The sequence below is a fragment of the Callorhinus ursinus genome, unplaced genomic scaffold (assembly GCF_003265705.2).
Source record: "Callorhinus ursinus isolate GAN/ISIS: 27379988/994484 unplaced genomic scaffold, GSC_fseal_2.0 scaffold6, whole genome shotgun sequence".
Taxonomy (NCBI): Eukaryota; Metazoa; Chordata; class Mammalia; order Carnivora; family Otariidae; genus Callorhinus; species Callorhinus ursinus.
In genome coordinates, this window is record NW_027397068.1 from 18,098,045 (window position 1) to 18,115,441 (window position 17,397).

The window sequence follows — 17,397 nt, forward strand, 5'->3', positions numbered from 1 at the left end:
CAGGCTACTGCCACTGTCAAATGCTGATCTATCCAAAAGCAAAAAACCACCCAAGTGAGAGTAAATGTAGTAAGATCAGTTTTTATTTGTGAAGATTCTTACTTTCCTAATGTGCTGATCAATCATGAGTTTCTACTAACGTGCATACCTGATATCAGGTCACTTACCTATTTTGTAGGCAATGACTTAAATATCTTGCTACAACTTGGGGCCAGATGATATCATCCCAACCAAAAAGTTGCATCACTGATATAACTGGCTGAGGCTGAAGATCTGATGGAGCTGTGCTGGGCATGTCCATTGCAAGCAAAGTAAAATCTAGATTTAAAATGAAAGAAATTTATGGTGAAGAATTTTTAAAAAACGATTCCCCTTCCCCAAATTATATCAATAGTGATAAAAAGAATTCAGCCACTCAATAATAAAATGTTACATTTAGAAATGCAGAACTAACAAAAAACAAAAACTGAACTAAATTCATGATGCCAAAGAAATTTCTGTAGCGATCATCTAGATCTCCAAGAATGGGTCTAGAATTCTAGTGTTAATCATGATCAAATCTATAATGGCCTCCTCAAATTCCAAATTCTACACCCAATGTTTCTCTCATTCAAAAAACCATTTAAAAAAATGTTTCTAGCATCCATTCTCCAATCAAGCTAATGTACTTGCCACCTGCCACAGAGAAGACTTCAGTCTTACCTTAGACACTGGACAGTCGTCTATTAAAAGGCAACCTCCTATAATCAGTGGCACTCCACTTCCTTCAGAACCCACTAAGCCTAGGAACTAGAATTTCTTTGTTAACCACGTTAAACAAATATCGTTTATTTTGTGATTTCCTGGGAATTCCCAAACTTAATCTGTATTACATTAATTTATGTCTGTCAATAAATTGCTTATGAAGCACTGGTTCCTATGCAGCTCTCTCAAATGGTGGCTGTGAATTCTCCCACCCCTCTCCTACATTTGAGCTATAGATAGAGTTTGTTCCTTGGTCCCATGGCTGCTTCTAGAGCACTCTCCCTTTCCTCCTCCTCAAAACCTCCAGCTTTGACTCTCATGTCATCAGATACCAGCCACTAACTCCCCTGTTGTGTTGGCCTCGTGCTGCCTAGTTCACGTCCCCTCATTCCTCACTAACAACATCCTTTCTAGCAGCTCCTGTCATAATCCTTGACGGCTTTTCTTCTAATATCCTGGCTCTCAGTTCCTTGAACTCCCCTTCTTAATGAATCTATCTTCCATTCTATTTCAGCCATTCACTCCCATGCTGATACTGAGAGACTTTGCCATTACCGGTAAGTACGTTCTCTCTGTAATTTCCACTTCCAGGACCCCATTTTCTGGCTCCAGGTCCCCAACTCCCACCAACTATCTGATTTCACCAGGACCTACACAATTCATTGATCCTACAACTGTTCCCCTGTCCCTCGCTACCTTCACGCTTCATCTTTCCCTTTCTAGGCAGCTTGACTGCACGGTCCACTGTTATACTCGTTTGTGTATAGTGTCAACTCCCTTGCTTCTTACTTGATTCGTTGTGCTTGTCTGGAAAAAAGCATCTGTTTCATTCCAATTCTTGGTCTTCTCTCCACACGCACCTACGCCAGTATAAATGGCTGGCGAGCAACCTGGCTGACTGATCTCACTTTAGATTTATGACTACAAACTTTAAGTTGGCCAGCATTCCTGCCACATTACTCCAGTCCATTCAGATTTTTATTCTCCTGGAGGACTCCCGCATACCTTCTTTACTCTCCCCGTCATCAGCTAGCACCTCCTCCCCATCCTTACTTTCTGCTGATGGCCTTACTTACTACTTCTCAGAGAAATGAGAAACATCAGCAGAGAACTTCCACAAGATCCTGCCACATCTACCCAGACGCCTCTACCTGGGCCATATCCTCTGCCTTCTCTTCTGCTACTACAGATGATCTGAGGCCAAATCCTCTATGGGATCCCATTTCTCTTGGGCATTAAAACACAAGAGACTCTCTTGCATCATCAAGTTTTCCCTCACTCCAGAACATTCCTGTCAGGATTATAAATATGCTGAAATTTCTCCTGTGCTATTAAAAAAAAAAAAATCTCTTTGACCCCACACCTCCCTCTAGCTAATACCCCCCCATTTTCGACTTCTCTTAAATAGTGATAAAAAGATTTATCTACATTTCCCATCTGCAATTCATTTTCTCTTGAATCATCTTCAATCAGGCCTTTGCTTCTAGCACTATGCCAAAACTCCTTTCAACATTACCAATGACCTCCCTTCTTGCTATATCCAATGACCAATCTCGAGCCTCATCTTACTTGATCCATTAACAGCATTTGAGCAGTTGATGACTTTCCCCTTCCTTGAAATGTTCTGTCAGTTGATTTCCAGGGCACCACACCTGGTTTTCCTCTTGCTTCACTGGCATTCCTTTTTATCCTACAAATCTGGACATGGGAATATCCTGGAGCCCGGTCCTTAAACTTCTCTTTTCACCAACTTAATCAGCAATCCCATCCACTTCATAGCTTTACTATTTATACACAGTTTCCTAATTTAACCTCTTCCCTGAACCCTCCACTCATTATCCAAGTGCTTGCGCAACATTTTTTAGATTTTATTGGATATCTAAAAGAAAAAAAAGTCCAATATCAAAGTTCTAGTCTTCCCTCATAAAAATCTGCTCCTGCCACAATTTTCCTCATCTCGGCATATGGGGGATTCTCTCTTTATTCTGCTTACCATATCCTACTCACTTGGAAATTCTGTCAGCTCTATCTTCAAAATACTTTCTCTACCTTCAGATTGGAAATGGGACCACTTCTCACCACCCTGAGCTACCGAGTTGGCCCAAGCTGCTCATTTTTGAGTTGTTGCAGTCGTTCCCTAACTGGCCTCCTTACTGTCCATTCTCAGTCTCACAGCCAGAAGGATGCTCTTCACTCCTCTGCTCAAAACTCTTACAACAGCTTCTAACCTCGGAGTAAAAGCCAAAGTCTTTACAACTACACACAAGGCAGAATACAAGGTAGCTCTCTATTACCTTTTGATCATATCTCTTGACTATTCTCTCTCCCTTTCTTATGCCTCATGACCTTTCATGGTTTCCCTATGGTTCGGCAAACACACCAGACATGCTCTTGCCTGTGGACTTGTGCAGAGCCTAGGTCTCTCACTTCCTTCGTTTTTGCTTAAATGGTACTTACTGAGGCCTTCCTGACTATTTAAAATTACCATGGGCCACTGGCCCTCCCTATCCCTACCCTCTTTGATATATTTTTATTTTTCTCCATAGCACTTATCACCAGATATTACACATCTTGCTTACTTACTTACTTATTGTTCTTTCCCCCGCACTATACGCTCCATAAGAACATGTAACTTATATGTGAGAAAATAAATTGCAGTCCTTTTTCCCACTGGTATATCCATAATGGCAATAAAAGTGGGTGTTTGAGGCCTTTTTTAATGCAGGAAATTTTTATCTCCTAACCTATCAAGTCTTTATTTCAAAACAAACCCCAAACCCACACATATTTTACTTTATATGTATATACCATTTACTTTTAGCACCTAGGATAGCTGTGACTAAACTTGTGTGGTATCATTTTTGTTCTCTGAGAGTCAGGATGATGAATGGAAGAAAGATAAGTCATACTGGCTTCTAATGACTGCTTTGATTAAACTGATTGAATATCAATATTTATTTTCATAGACATTATAGTAGTTGGAAAACTGGTGTCCTGTCACAATTCTTCAATCTGTCATTGTAATGTTTTAATTATGGAAATGCTAGCAGAATTCAAGATCTTTCACAATTTATATCATTCAGTCTTTTATGTAGTGCTTTTAGCTCAGCTTTCCATCATTCACACCAGGGTAAAACAAACCTTGGTTTAGATCTTAGGTTTTAAAAAGCATTACATTCAAATACATTACACACTTTTTTTTAAAAAGACTTTATTTATTTGAGAGAGAGAGAGCAAGAGAGCACAAGCAAGGGGAGCAAGAGAAGCAGATTCCCCGCTCAGCCCGGAGCCCGATATGGGGCTAGATCCCAGGACCCAGGGATCATGACTGAGCCAAAAACAGATGCTTAACTGAGCCACCCAGGTGCCCCTCAAAATGTATTATATACTTTTCCACAAACTGCAATTAAATACATGTAGTTATACTGATTTCTATCGAGTGCTTCTGCACATATTTTAGCTAAAATATCCCTTTAAGAAACATAATGATCTCTTCTTAGAAAACTGTATATGTGCTCATATATTCAAATTCTTGCCTATGACATCATGTGATTCAGATTCCCTTAAAGCCTACGGACATGACCTTAGGCTAAGAGTCAAATTCATGAAAAATTACAACCCAAAATAGAATCTAGTAGAAGTCAAACAACATTCTACATATTCGATGTTTATTCTGATCTCATCTGGGGCTTGGTGTGAAGTGGAATTCACACTCAAGTTCTTTTGTTCTTCATACAAGTAGCTTCATCTTCTACCTAGACACCTTCACACACAATGTGAATATAAAGTCCTTGAACTAGAAGAAATCAAATGCTACTTTGCTTTCCAAATGTTGTGTGCATAAGGAAAGTTTATGTACATTCAGTATTTTTAAGATTGAAAGTTGTATTTTGTTTTTAGCAAACAAAAACTTAATTTTTACCTCTACTAAGCAGAAAATAATCAACAAGCCAAAGGAACTTAATTTAACATATGTAATTCTTTTCATCTTTCTGGTTGTCCAAGTATTTATTAGACTGTAATGAAAGAGTTTGTTACCAAGCAAACAGAAGAAAAAATTGACAGAGTCTGCACAATGAGAAGCTAATTAGCCAGTTAACAACACTGACCTGCAGCTGCATCCGCAAGTTCTGAGAGAGGCACTATCTGTGACATTCTCTGACTCTTCAAAAATGAAAAGAAATGTCTCCACAGTGCATTGGCAACTGCAGCAAGGTGGCGCTCTTTAGCCGATAATGAAGACTGCACAATTAGGTCCATACTCTCCTTTTGAAGTTCCTGACACAATTGTTGATGCATACTCCTAAAAAGAAATAAAAATATAGCTAACACCCAATAAATGCTTATAAAAATCTTCTTTAAATACATTTTGGGCTTTTAACATTTATATCATAGGAAAACTGAAGGACCGTTTTATATAATTAAAACCTTTATGCCAAGACATTATGCATTTCTGGTTATTTGATGGATGAATGATGGCATATTAAGCACCATAAAGTTAATGTTAATTACTAATGTCAACCATTAATTATATGCTTTTTAATATGTCAGATCCAAATGAGAAACAGGCAGCTTCAGAATGAAGGTCTGCATTTTGCAACTCATTATGACAAGTGATTTTACTTACAATCTAGACATGAAAACAATTTTTTAAACCATTATCTTCCGAGAGCTTTGAGGACATGGATGTACCAAGCAGAAAGTAAGTACATCTAGCTTGCTCATGTGTAGCATTTTAAACTGAAATATTTTCCTACATATCACTCTGCCAGATATAATCTTGGTACTTTGGTCTAAAAAGATCCATAATCATTTTCACATAGCAGACAATAAAAAGTTATTGTTCTTTATAAAATAGTAAAACATGAATTCAATACTGCCTAAAATTTTGATTCAAGGTTTACTTACGTATTTGCTTAATTCAAATGAAAATTTAGACATTTCTTGCAAATCAAAACTATAATGAGGTATCATAGAACTACCATATGATGATCCAGCAATTGTACTACTGGATATTTACCCAAAGAATACAAGAACACTAATTCAAAGGGAAACATGCTATGTTTACAGCAGCGTTATTTACAATAGCCAAGATATGGAAGCAGCCCAAGTGTCCATTGACGGATGAATGGATAAAGAAGATATATACACACACATGCAAACACAAGGGAATATTATTGGCCATATACAATATACAATGGAATATTATTTGGCCATAAAAAAGAATGAAATCTTGCCATTTGCAATGATATGGGTGGGGCTAGAGTATAATGCTAAGCAAAATAAGTCAGGGAAAGAAACATGATTTCACTTATATGTGGAATTTAAGAAACAAAACAAGGAAAAAAATAGACAAATCAAGAAACAGACTCTTAATTATAGAGAACTGAAGGAGGGAGAAGGGTTAAACTGGTAATAGGGATTAAGGAGTACACTTGTGATGAGTACAGGGAGATGTATGGAAGTGCTGAATCACTATTTTATACCTGAAATTGATATAACACTGTATGTTAATTAACTGTAATTAAAATAAAAACTTAAAAAAGAGAAAATTTAGACATTTCTAGATCTTAACAGAAATATAGGAGGGGAAGGAAACACTAAGAGATTTTTTTAGTGATCTGGAATAGGAGGTGTTTTTGCAATATGCCCAACCATTAATAATTTGATTACTTAAAACTAAATGTACAACCATAATATTATTCCTGTTTTTATTACTGTCACATCAATTGTGAGTAGATACAAATGCATGGACACCATCCTAAGATAGATTTGTTTTCTTTCAATTAAAGACAAAGCAGTGAAAACCGTAGAGCTGAGGCAGAGACTTCCTCTGATAGTATTCTACTAAGAAAATAATTAGTACTAAAAAAAGAAATATTACATTAATTCTAACATTCCTGATGTTTTAAATTAATTTAGCTAGGGGAAGTGGATACTCAAAATACCTGTAACAAAATACAGAACTTAGTACATGTACCTAAAGCAATTCCACCGAAAGATCAAACTGGATCCAAGACCACATAAGTAAGTAAAAATTGTAAGTTATATAACATGAGGATACTGTGCCCCTTGACACTGGAATTCTTGGATAATCATGAGGCACTACTTCCTACTCCTTGAGGTATTGGAAAAAAAAAAAGTATACAAATGCCTGGGGAAAAAGATCATAGCAAGCAATTCTCATAAAAGCTAACCAAATATCTGCTATATCCTCTCTTGTAAAAACCTGCCTGAGATGCTTTCAACTTGAACTAGTGGCCAGAGAACCATTTCAGGTCCTTTAGCTTCGAGTAAAGTGAATATCAAACCACTAAAATCCATTTGGCACCTAACTTAACTGCCTACATCAACACAGAAAATTCATGACCACACGTCAACACGCTGGAGTCCAAGTAAAATAGTACCACTGTTGGCACAACCTACTTATAGCTTTTCTAAAGTGTACTGGTTTCAAAGAATAATAAATACCTTACTGTATTTGGGTAGGATGAATTGTGCTCACTATTTACACATAAATAATCCATTTTTTCACTAACTAAAACCTATTCCCTAGGGGGGGATATAATTTTTGATCATCTTCTTTGAGCTAGAAATTCTTTAATTAAAGAGAACAATTCTATGAGATAGGTATCAGTAGTCCTCTTTATAGATGATGGAGATGATAGTGAGAAAGTTAAATATATCCAAAGGTCACATGGCTAGGAAGGGCTGGACCCATAATCTGAACTTAAAACTGACTCTGAAGCCCATACTTTCCTCTTACACACAAAGATGCACATTTGTCTTAGAAATTTCAATAAGCCTAAGAAACGGAGCTAGAAAAGCCACATGTAGCTTTGCCTTGTGAAGAGGCAGGGGCAACACCAGAATTCTATACTGGCAAAAACTGTAAGCGATACCAAGAAAAATGTATTCAAGGTAATACTGAAAAAGGCCAACAAATCTGAATCACTTTTGACCTCTCCAGACCAAAACGCTGAGGTACCAGGGTGTACAACTAGGAGTTACTACAGGAATCTGACTCAGAGGTCTGAAAAAAACCAAACCACTAGGTTAAAAGGTTAAATTTAGAGATTACATCCTCCAAAGCGAGACTTAACACAGCAAAAAGAAGTTCCAATTAAGTGTTAAGACATTGACCCAAAATCAGAATTGTTTTGGAAATGTGCATCCACTTTGCATTTTAGTGTATGTGCTGCTGGAAGCGAGCACTCCACTTTGCATTTTGGTTCGAAAGAAGCTTTATATCCTGGGAATATGCAAAACACTTTCTGCTTGATGGTTTGAATGTTCAAGCAATATCAGTTTGAATGAGAATGATAATCTGCTATTTTACCACAAAACAAAGTTGTTTAAGACCTTATAATAATCATTTATGTAAACTTGAACAAATCAGAGAGGGACAGATGCAGGAAATGTCCAGGATATACTGTACTATGAGTCTGAGGGGAGAATCCAATTTCTGCACTATAGCCAAAATAGCTGGAACTACCCTACCGCTTGCAGTCACAGGTGATTTTTTTTTTAAATTACATTTTCTGGATGAGAAAACTAACTACAAAAGACTACAGAAAAATAAATTTGTTATATTATGTGACTGCATATCTGATGAAGGCACATTTACAGAAATGCAAATATCTACAGCAGTTCTGTCACCACAGGTAACATAAATAAAACCCAAAACGTATATGAAATACATAAAGAATATGACACATTCTAGATGTCATGGCTATTTTATGAAATATTTTCTACCTTCTTCAAAAAACAGTAGAAAAATCTGAAAGTAAATTTACTGCACAGAAAGTAAAATGTAATTTCGGGTCAAAGCCAAAAAGAAATATCACAATAGTTATAGAACCTCCCAACACTTGGCAAATATTTTGAGTAAAGACAAACTTAATATGGGTTAAAATCATTTTGGAAATTCACACATGTGGAAACAGACATGCATAACCATCCCACTTACATTCTAAAAGACGCAATATAGTATAGTAGAAAATAAAATTTGCTGAATGTTAAGTTATTCAAATTGTAGCTCTCATAGAAAAAACAGCAACGCCTAGCGCTCATTGGTATTTACCATGTGCCAAGCACCATGTTAAATGTTTTATAAGCATTATTTCTTACGAGTTAGGTACAGTTATGATTATAATCTTAAAATGGGGAAATTAAGACAAAAGAAGTAACATGTTGGGTAACACAGCTGGTTATTAGCAAAGCTACTCAGAGCAGTGTAACCTTGAAAAAAGTGAGTAACCTCCCAATTTTTATTTTCTTAAGAGCAAAGAAGAGGAACAATCATTTGCTATATCCATGGTTAGGTTTATTGTGAAGACCACATGAAATAACATCCCTGAAAATGTTTAGAAACCTGACACTGCACCAAGTAAATACCCAAAGTTTACCTACCTAGTTACCAGCTCCTCTTAGGCTTTTATTTTAGCTCTGGTATCCTGCCCCCTTTGGCTTACTCCTCATTATGTTCAAACACTTTCCTGATTCTTGCATCTGACTATTCTTTTGCCCCATTTTCCGAGATCTGCTTTCCTGTTTTTATCTTTCCACTTTTTCCTGCTATGATTACACATATTCAATTATCCATCGAAGCCCCCAGAGCCCCGTCCCTACGCAGTCATGCAAATATACTGAGGCATCTATCACCTGAGAGGCACTGAGGCCTGCACCTGACCGCCACCGCCTGCCAGCCTAGTTTCTGTAGCACACGGCTTCCTAACAGTGTAGGCAGGCTTCTGCGGCTACTTCCTGGACTACTCTGTCTAGGTTCTACTTCTAATCTCCCTTTGCTCCAGTTTCTACTGTAACTGATAATTACAGAACAAGATATGACCTCCTGTACATTACTTTCCTAGTAGTCACTGTTGCATATGTAGTATTTCTAATATTATTATGCCTCAAAAGTTAAAGAAAATTTGTCCAGTGATGGACCTGTGACCACAGAAAAAGCATAATATAATAAATGCAACTGATAAGAGCTAACAGCAAGGAATTAACAATGATTAATAGCTGAATTCCTTTTTTAGTTCTACTCCAAACCTGGCAAACTTCCTTCAATCAGTATTAGTGAAAAATAAAATGGTAAGTTCTAAGTTAAAGAGTTGTTTCTAAACCACTACAGATAATTATTCCAAGTATCTGATTTAACTAATAGAAAACTGGATGGGAATCAGATTACTCTATGACCATTTTTAGTTTCAGCTAAACTCCCTAAAAAACCTTAGGCATTTTGGATCCTCTTGTCATTCTTGATCCCCTCTAAAAAATAGGGCTCTAATCTGCTTTACTACCCAGAAAGAATATAACAATCAAAGTAATAACATTACGAGAAAAAAACCCCTAGGTTTTAAAGGTAGAAGTTATCCTAAAAATCATCCAATCCAATCCTGTCTTAAAAGAAAAAAAAAAAAAAAATACAGCCTCCCACTGCAAAGAGCCTCCTGCAGCTTCGAGCCTGAGTCCTCACTCCCAATTCTGCGCATGCCCCCAGTCATCAGGGAGGGGCGATGAGTCAGAAGACAAGTGAGCAAGTAGCAAGCAGCGTGGGTATGCCTTGCAATGCTTCCCTGTAATAGCTCAGTGCGTTTACGGGTACGTGGAGGAGTGAATGGATAGTGATGACTAAGTGAATATGTGAGATCAAGGCTGTTTTGACTATTGAGGGATTATGACAAATAGCGCAGCACTGGCGAAGATGCTTCCAGACACATACAATGCACTATTAAGAATAAAAGGGTTTCTCAAGATGTAAGGAAAATTGCCCACATGAACACCTGTCCAGGAGAGAGAAGCCCAGCTTGTGACCCCAGAAAACTTCTGAGACTTAAGTTTTTCATCGGTTAAATGGAAATAATGCCCTATTATCCTCCACGGAACTGTTAAACTATCAAATAACACTACTTAGGTAATAACAATCTGTAGCCTGTAAGGCAAGATAATATGTATTTTAGTCACATTTCTACTGCTTCTAAATCCTAACAACCATGTTCATGATGCAGCACAGCATTATCTAGGGAGACATGGGCTTTAGAGACAGACATACCAGAGTATAAATCCTACTCTGTCAACCACTAGTTATGTGGTCATTTCCTCATCTGTTCCAAGAATTCTTAGTAAGACACTTTCCATAAATAGAACATTTTTATTGTTGGCCAGAGAATCAAAGATTGTTTATTGAGAATATACATGCAAGCCTTATTCTGTTTTTGGCCTTTACTAATTTAATCCTGTAGGTACTATTATTATCCCCATTTTATAGACAAGAAATCTAAGTACAGAAAGGATAAATAATTTAACTGGGTCATACTGTAATTAAGCAGCAAGTTAGAATTTGAACACAGGCAGTCAATCTAATATCCATGCAACTATGTTACAACTACCTCAAATACCATTTTGCTACCCATACAAATAGTACATGTTTTAAGTGTCACATTGCTACATTCACTCATTCATATGCTAAGTTCCTAATAAAGGTAGCTATAAGCTAGTATAACACCCAGTCCCAGGTGGCAAACCAGTTGCGCAAACATTAAAGGTTTAACAATTCTGGGGAGTGTAGGTCATTCTATAAGGATCCCAAAAACCAACGAACATGTGATAATTCAAAAAATTTCCTGTTGCCCATAATTAACTACTTTGCAAGACTGGGAAGGAGGAAAATCAGGAATCCGGTGTTGAGTCTGGCAAACCAAGCATGCTCATAGCAATGCTGCCTTATGGTTTTATAGAATACTGGTAAAGTACTTAAAATGAGTTGCTTGCCACTATAGTACGAAAATATGCTAATAAAACACAATTATTTTTAGGAATTACTCTTACAATTTTATTAGTCACATTTATAGATGATTATGGGTCTCAAGTCAGTTAAGTTTTCCAAGTGTTATTTCACTTCATTTTATTGCATACCAATAAAAAGGATCTACCTTGGGTAGTTCTTAATCTTGATTATCATCAAAATGATCTGCAGAGCTTTCTAAAACTACTAATGTCCTAGTCTTACTAAAGATCTCCCTGCATCTTCAAGTTTGGGACCTAAACATATTACTTGCTTTAAAATTCTGACTCAGTAGGTCTGGGAGGGACCAGAGTTGACATTTCTATTAGGTAGATGCTGCCAGCCCTGGTCCACACTGAAAGCTCTCACCTTCCTCACTTTCCTTGTCTATATAATTGGAGCAAAAATAGTACCTACAGGACTAAATTAGTTAAAATCAAATATTTAGAATAGAACTGATACCTATATTCTCAATAAACAGTCTTTGATTTTTTGGTCAACAATAAAAGTTACTTCATTTATTGAAATATGTCCTATTTAATTCTAATAACAGACAAGGATGTGGCCATGCAACTAGTAGCCCATGGACCACACTGAGTAGCAAGACCATATACAATTCTGTACTAGAAAAGGGTTAAAAACCATTCCTCTACTCTGTAGGCAGAAGTGTAAAACAAACTGTGGGTTTTATACCAACTCAGAGAAGAAAGATCATTGAGGGCACCAGAAGAAAATGGGCATGGAAATGATTCTCCAAGAACAAGAACTGAATATGTGAAAAGGAGTAAAGTGAAAGCACAAAGGTATACAAAATCCATTCATTTACGCTCTAATTCCACACATATTGTATATGTTCTAGGCAGTACCGATAAAAGGTTGTTACAAAGTCTCTGCCTTTCTGCCTCTCATTCTATTTCAATGAGAGATATATGATGAAAGGAACATTATGTGTTAACATTTTAGGTTGTGGTAAGCTTTGTAGATAAAAAGTAATCAAGGTATGAAGATGATGAATGATGGAAACTAATACTTCAACTAGGATGATAAGGAAACATCTACTGAGGAGGTGACATTTGAACAAAAACCTAAATAAGGGAGGGACTTTTGGGGGGGTGGGGAGAGAGCATTCTAGGGAGAAAAACAGCAAATATAAAGGTGCCAAGGTTGGCAGTTTCATAGGTTCAAGGAAAAACAATTAGGAAGCTGGTTGGCTGCAGCACAACTGGTGATAGAAGGAACAGCAGAATAATTCAAAGAGGTAGCTGCGCTCCAGATTTTGTAGGGCTTTGTAAGCCATGGTAAGGAATTTGGATTAAGATCAAGGTAGGTAACAAGACACAAAAGCAGAAGAGTAACATAACGTACATCTTAAAAAGAAAAATATAAAGGAAAAAGGTGACTGTGTATAGTCAGCTACTCTGACTATAATGGAGAATTTTTATAGTAACATTAGAAGGCAATACATTTAAGAATGGAAAATATGGCCACATTTGTTCATTCACATGCTTTCCTCATTCACTTCACAAAAAGTTACTCAGTACCACTCACTGCATCTGATGCCAGGAACACAAAAACAATTAAGGCAGATTCTACTGTTAAAAAAAAATTAAATAAAAAATAATTTTAAAAAAATCAAGATTTCATTTTAAAGGTAGTAAGAAGCCACTGAAGGATTCTGAACTGAGGAATAGCATAATGAAAATAGTGCTTTGGGAAAAATTAATCTGGTAATGGCAAACAGAATGGGTTAGAATAAGAACTGAATAGAGACCTGAGAGACCAATTATGAAGCTTCTGTAAACATCTAGGTAATAGCTAATACACAATTTGAGCTACTTATGAAGGAAAAAGAAAGCTCACAGTAATTATTTGGCATTTTGTGAGGGAGAGGAAGAAGCAGTCCGTTTTTTTGCTAAGTTTTTGGGGAGGGAAAATGAAAGTCAGGAGGAGAAATTAATTAGTAGAGGAGAGTATAATTTGATTTGAAAACAGAAAACTTGCATAACAAATTCCAAAAAGTTTTGGGAAATCTGGACCTAGAGTCCAAGAGTACAATTAGACTCAGGAATCACTCTGCCTGGTAGTTCAGCTCATTTTAATGAACATATCAGTGTCTACTAATTACGTGACGTACTACATTAGATGCTGTCAAATACGGTCCTTGCTCTCAAAGAATATACAATCAAGTGCTGAGAAAGAGGTATGTACAGAGTATTGCACAAAAAGGAACATTTGGACCAAGTGGGGGTTTGAAGAAGACTTCTTGGAGTAAAAAGCCATTATAAGGTCATGGAAGTTGTGTTAGCTAAATGAAAAAATAATACAAAAAAGTTTCAGGAAATTGAAATAATATGAGTAAAGCATAGGGACATGATATTGCATGGTGTATGAGAGGACTCACAAACGATTTAGTATTGCCAGAAGATGAAAGGTCAAGGGGCAGAATGATGGAAAAATGAAACTAGAGTATTGACGGAGACCAGGTCAAGAAGGGCCGTGCCATCTAAAAAGTTAGACCTAGAAGTGAACAATTCTTTAAAGGAGAGAGAATCAACAGAGACAAAACCAGCTTATATACCTAATATTTATCTGTCCAAAAGTTTGTTCCCAATGTAACCTAGAGCTTATAAGGACTACCCTATACACTTACACATTTAAACACCTGTGTAAAAATGCACAAAGCTAATGTTATAATGCTATTTGTCTTTTGAAATATTTTCATTAAAAAAAAAAAAACCAACCTGGTAAGTATGAGCATATGTGACTTGGTACATATACATATATATATATATAATTCATCACAACATACTGTAAATATGTATCTTTTGCAAATGCTTAAGTGCTGTTTTTATATTCCCATTGAATAAAAGTGAGCACAACAGAACCACCCGAGGTCTGACTTACAAACATTAGCATTATTAGCAAAGTATAGTGCAAATGCTCTTAGCAAATGGGTGCTCTATTGCACTATCCTAAGTTGAATATGTTTACTTTGCTCTGGTGTCTGTTTCTGCCATTTATTCTGTATTTGGGAGAAGAGTTAATCCTATAATCAACAAGTAATAGTCCTGAATTTAACACAAAGAATCAAAGAAAAAGTATTATGCTGGATATTAAGATTTAAGCTTTACAGCACCTTAAGATGCCTTTAAAGAAACTGTTAGGGGAAAGAGACCACATCAAGGTTTGGTTGAAGTCCTTTGACATTTTAACTATGATAAACCATAGGCAGATGGATGCCATGACTTAGGAATTTCTAAAAGAACAAGAAAGCAATCACCAACTGACCATGGCAACTCATTTCCAAAGGGGTAATGCTACAATAACCTTGTACTGCTTGTATTCAGTTAGGGCCCTCATTTCTAGGAACTCATCCTCTAAATTTAATACCAAGTATGTGGGTTCAAGGAATGGACGAAAGCAAGAGAGGGAGAGATTATGGGCTCAATATAAAACTAGTCAGTTTCCAAGTTTATCTGCTACCAGAACATCACCTGGGTAGGACCATAAGTTATGATTCAGGATCTTTTGTCTTTGATGTTTGAGGCACTGAGAGGGGAGATCATCCCGGTAAGAAGTCTCACTGTAAAATATACACATCTTTGATAAAATATCTAAAGCTGCCATACTGGTCTTTTGGGAGTTTAAATATGAGATTCTCTTCCTCTTTAACTGTAAACAGACAGGTATAATTGAGCAATCATACATGCACTGGATCTTACCTAAAATAGCGAGTTACGCATAGAATTCTCATACAAGAAAAAGGAGGGGAAAAAAAAACCCATAGGAATTGGTGGCTAAAAAAGGAAATCAGATTACAAATAGTTATTTGTAATATTAGGTAGGCAATGATGTAAACAAAATATTTATGGCAAATGCCTTCATTTTGGAACAGAAATCTACCAAACTTAGCAACACCAGAGCCAATAATATCTGATATTAAACACATCTGAGTCTTTAATCTTCTTCTTCTTGTGTGTCCCATCTCTGCTCCACTGCCCTTGAGCTATTCCGTCATATATTGAATACTGTGATAGTTTTAAAACATGGCCATCAATTCTTTGGCACTCCTAGGACCTGGGAAATCTGTTACCGCTTTGACGAACAGAGTGTAGCAGATATGACACCATGTGAGTCCAAGGTTTGTTAACAGAAGGCCATGACATTTCTGCTTTGTTTGCTGGGAAAACAGTCTTGGAATCCTGAAATGCCAGGCATGAGTAACAGTTACTCTGAGAACACTCTTTGGAGAGGCTACTCAAGTAGCACTTGAGTCAACAGTCCTAGGTTGGCCTGGCCTTCAGCCATACTAGCTCAGACACTGGACATGTTAGTGAAGAAGGCATTGGGAACTGGATCCTACAGCTTCAGTTGGTACAGTCCCCACCCTTTTGTATTACCCCCAGAAAGAATCATCCTAGCTAATGCCTCAGACATGGTGGAGCAGAGAAGAGCTGTCCTTAGCTTTCCAAATTTCTGACCTACAGAACCCGTGAGCATAATAAAGGGGTTGTTGTAGCGTTTCATGCCACTATACTTTGGCATGGTTTGGTATGCTCTAAAGAACAGGTGCCCACTATATACGAAGGATTATGTAGGAATTAGGGGTTCCAAGATGAAAAGATACAGACCTGACCTCAAGGAATTCACACAGGGGGAAGGAGAAGCAAAGATTTCTTTTTATTAAAAGTATAACCAAGGGGTGGTATCTGCAACAGTGCCAAAGGCAGAGTTAAGATCAAATAGCTTTTTAGCCTCCTAAGAACCACCTTCAATAATCTCAGAAATTCTAGACTTGGTTAGGACAAATGAGATGCAAATATAAGAGTCATCCAAAGAAAAGCTACTTCAGTTTTCTACCTGTCCAGTACAGGACATCTATATTAAGCGTGTACTGGGACATCTTATGTATACTATCATATTTACTCTCCATACATTTTATTCAGTTCTGTTCCTTTCACATTTCATTAATAATTGACAGCTTTTTTGAACCGAGTTTCATTTTAATTTTTCCTAGATATAGGGTAGTATATTTGCAAACCTATGGAGAACATCTTTAAAAGCTAATTAATCAAACCATCCTCCAAAAACTAGCCTAACTCTCACCATCTCAGCAGTCTTTTCTGAAAACAACAGTAGACAGCTCTCTCTAACTATAGCTGGAATCATGATACTGCATCTTATTACATGTGTTTAGTTGCTACATGGGGGAATGTGGCTTTGCTTCAAAAGAATTCGATCATTTTGTTAAAGGTAAAGAAAGACCCAAACATTTTTGAGGTCAGATGTTCCACAACAAGTAAGCTGGGACTAAATTCCATTTGTGAGCACTTTTCCCTAATTGGTGGTAATAAATTCCTAAAAAGAAAGGGTCTAATGGTAATGTTGACTGATTCTTAACTACATTAACCCAAATGTTCCTGTCACAGTGAAATTTGCTCTATAATTTACTTTAATGGACTAGGTGTATCGATAAATATTGAAAATGTCCAGCCTCTTTTTTTCCCTTCCATTTAAATCAAATCCAACTCTATGTCAACAGATTATACCAATGTATAATTACAATAGCTAATGCATGGGGAAAAGTAGTGTTCTTTGATAAATAATTTTCTTAAAACCTCTTAAGTATTCTGCATCCTCAATATTTCTCTTACACTCAAGAAATGCAGTAAATTACACAACCAGACACTACTAACCACTGCCAATTGTGATAATGGACGTAAAAACCTAATCATCAGCTCCAACAGTGACTGTGTTTTCGGATTTCAATCAGTCAAGCAAAAGAATCAAAAAGTATCTAGGGATGTTTCAGGAAGAATTTTCTTCATTCAAAATATAACCAAACTCTAAGAGAAATAATG

The 17,397-nt window shown here is 36.8% G+C and overlaps 1 protein-coding gene across 6 annotated transcripts in view; it reads right to left on the reverse strand.

Annotated features, from left to right (window-relative positions):
* Window positions 1–17,397, reverse strand: part of MMS22L (MMS22 like, DNA repair protein) — a 128,609-nt gene that overhangs the window by 36,250 nt on the left and 74,962 nt on the right. For all 6 annotated transcript variants that reach the window (XM_025862847.2, XM_025862866.2, XM_025862857.2 and 3 more), the window contains 2 exons: window positions 4,854–5,047; window positions 168–318 (listed from right to left, as the gene is read on the reverse strand). In XM_025862847.2, coding sequence (XP_025718632.1) covers window positions 168–318; window positions 4,854–5,047 — 345 coding nt within the window. The remainder of the gene's footprint in view (window positions 1–167; window positions 319–4,853; window positions 5,048–17,397) is intronic.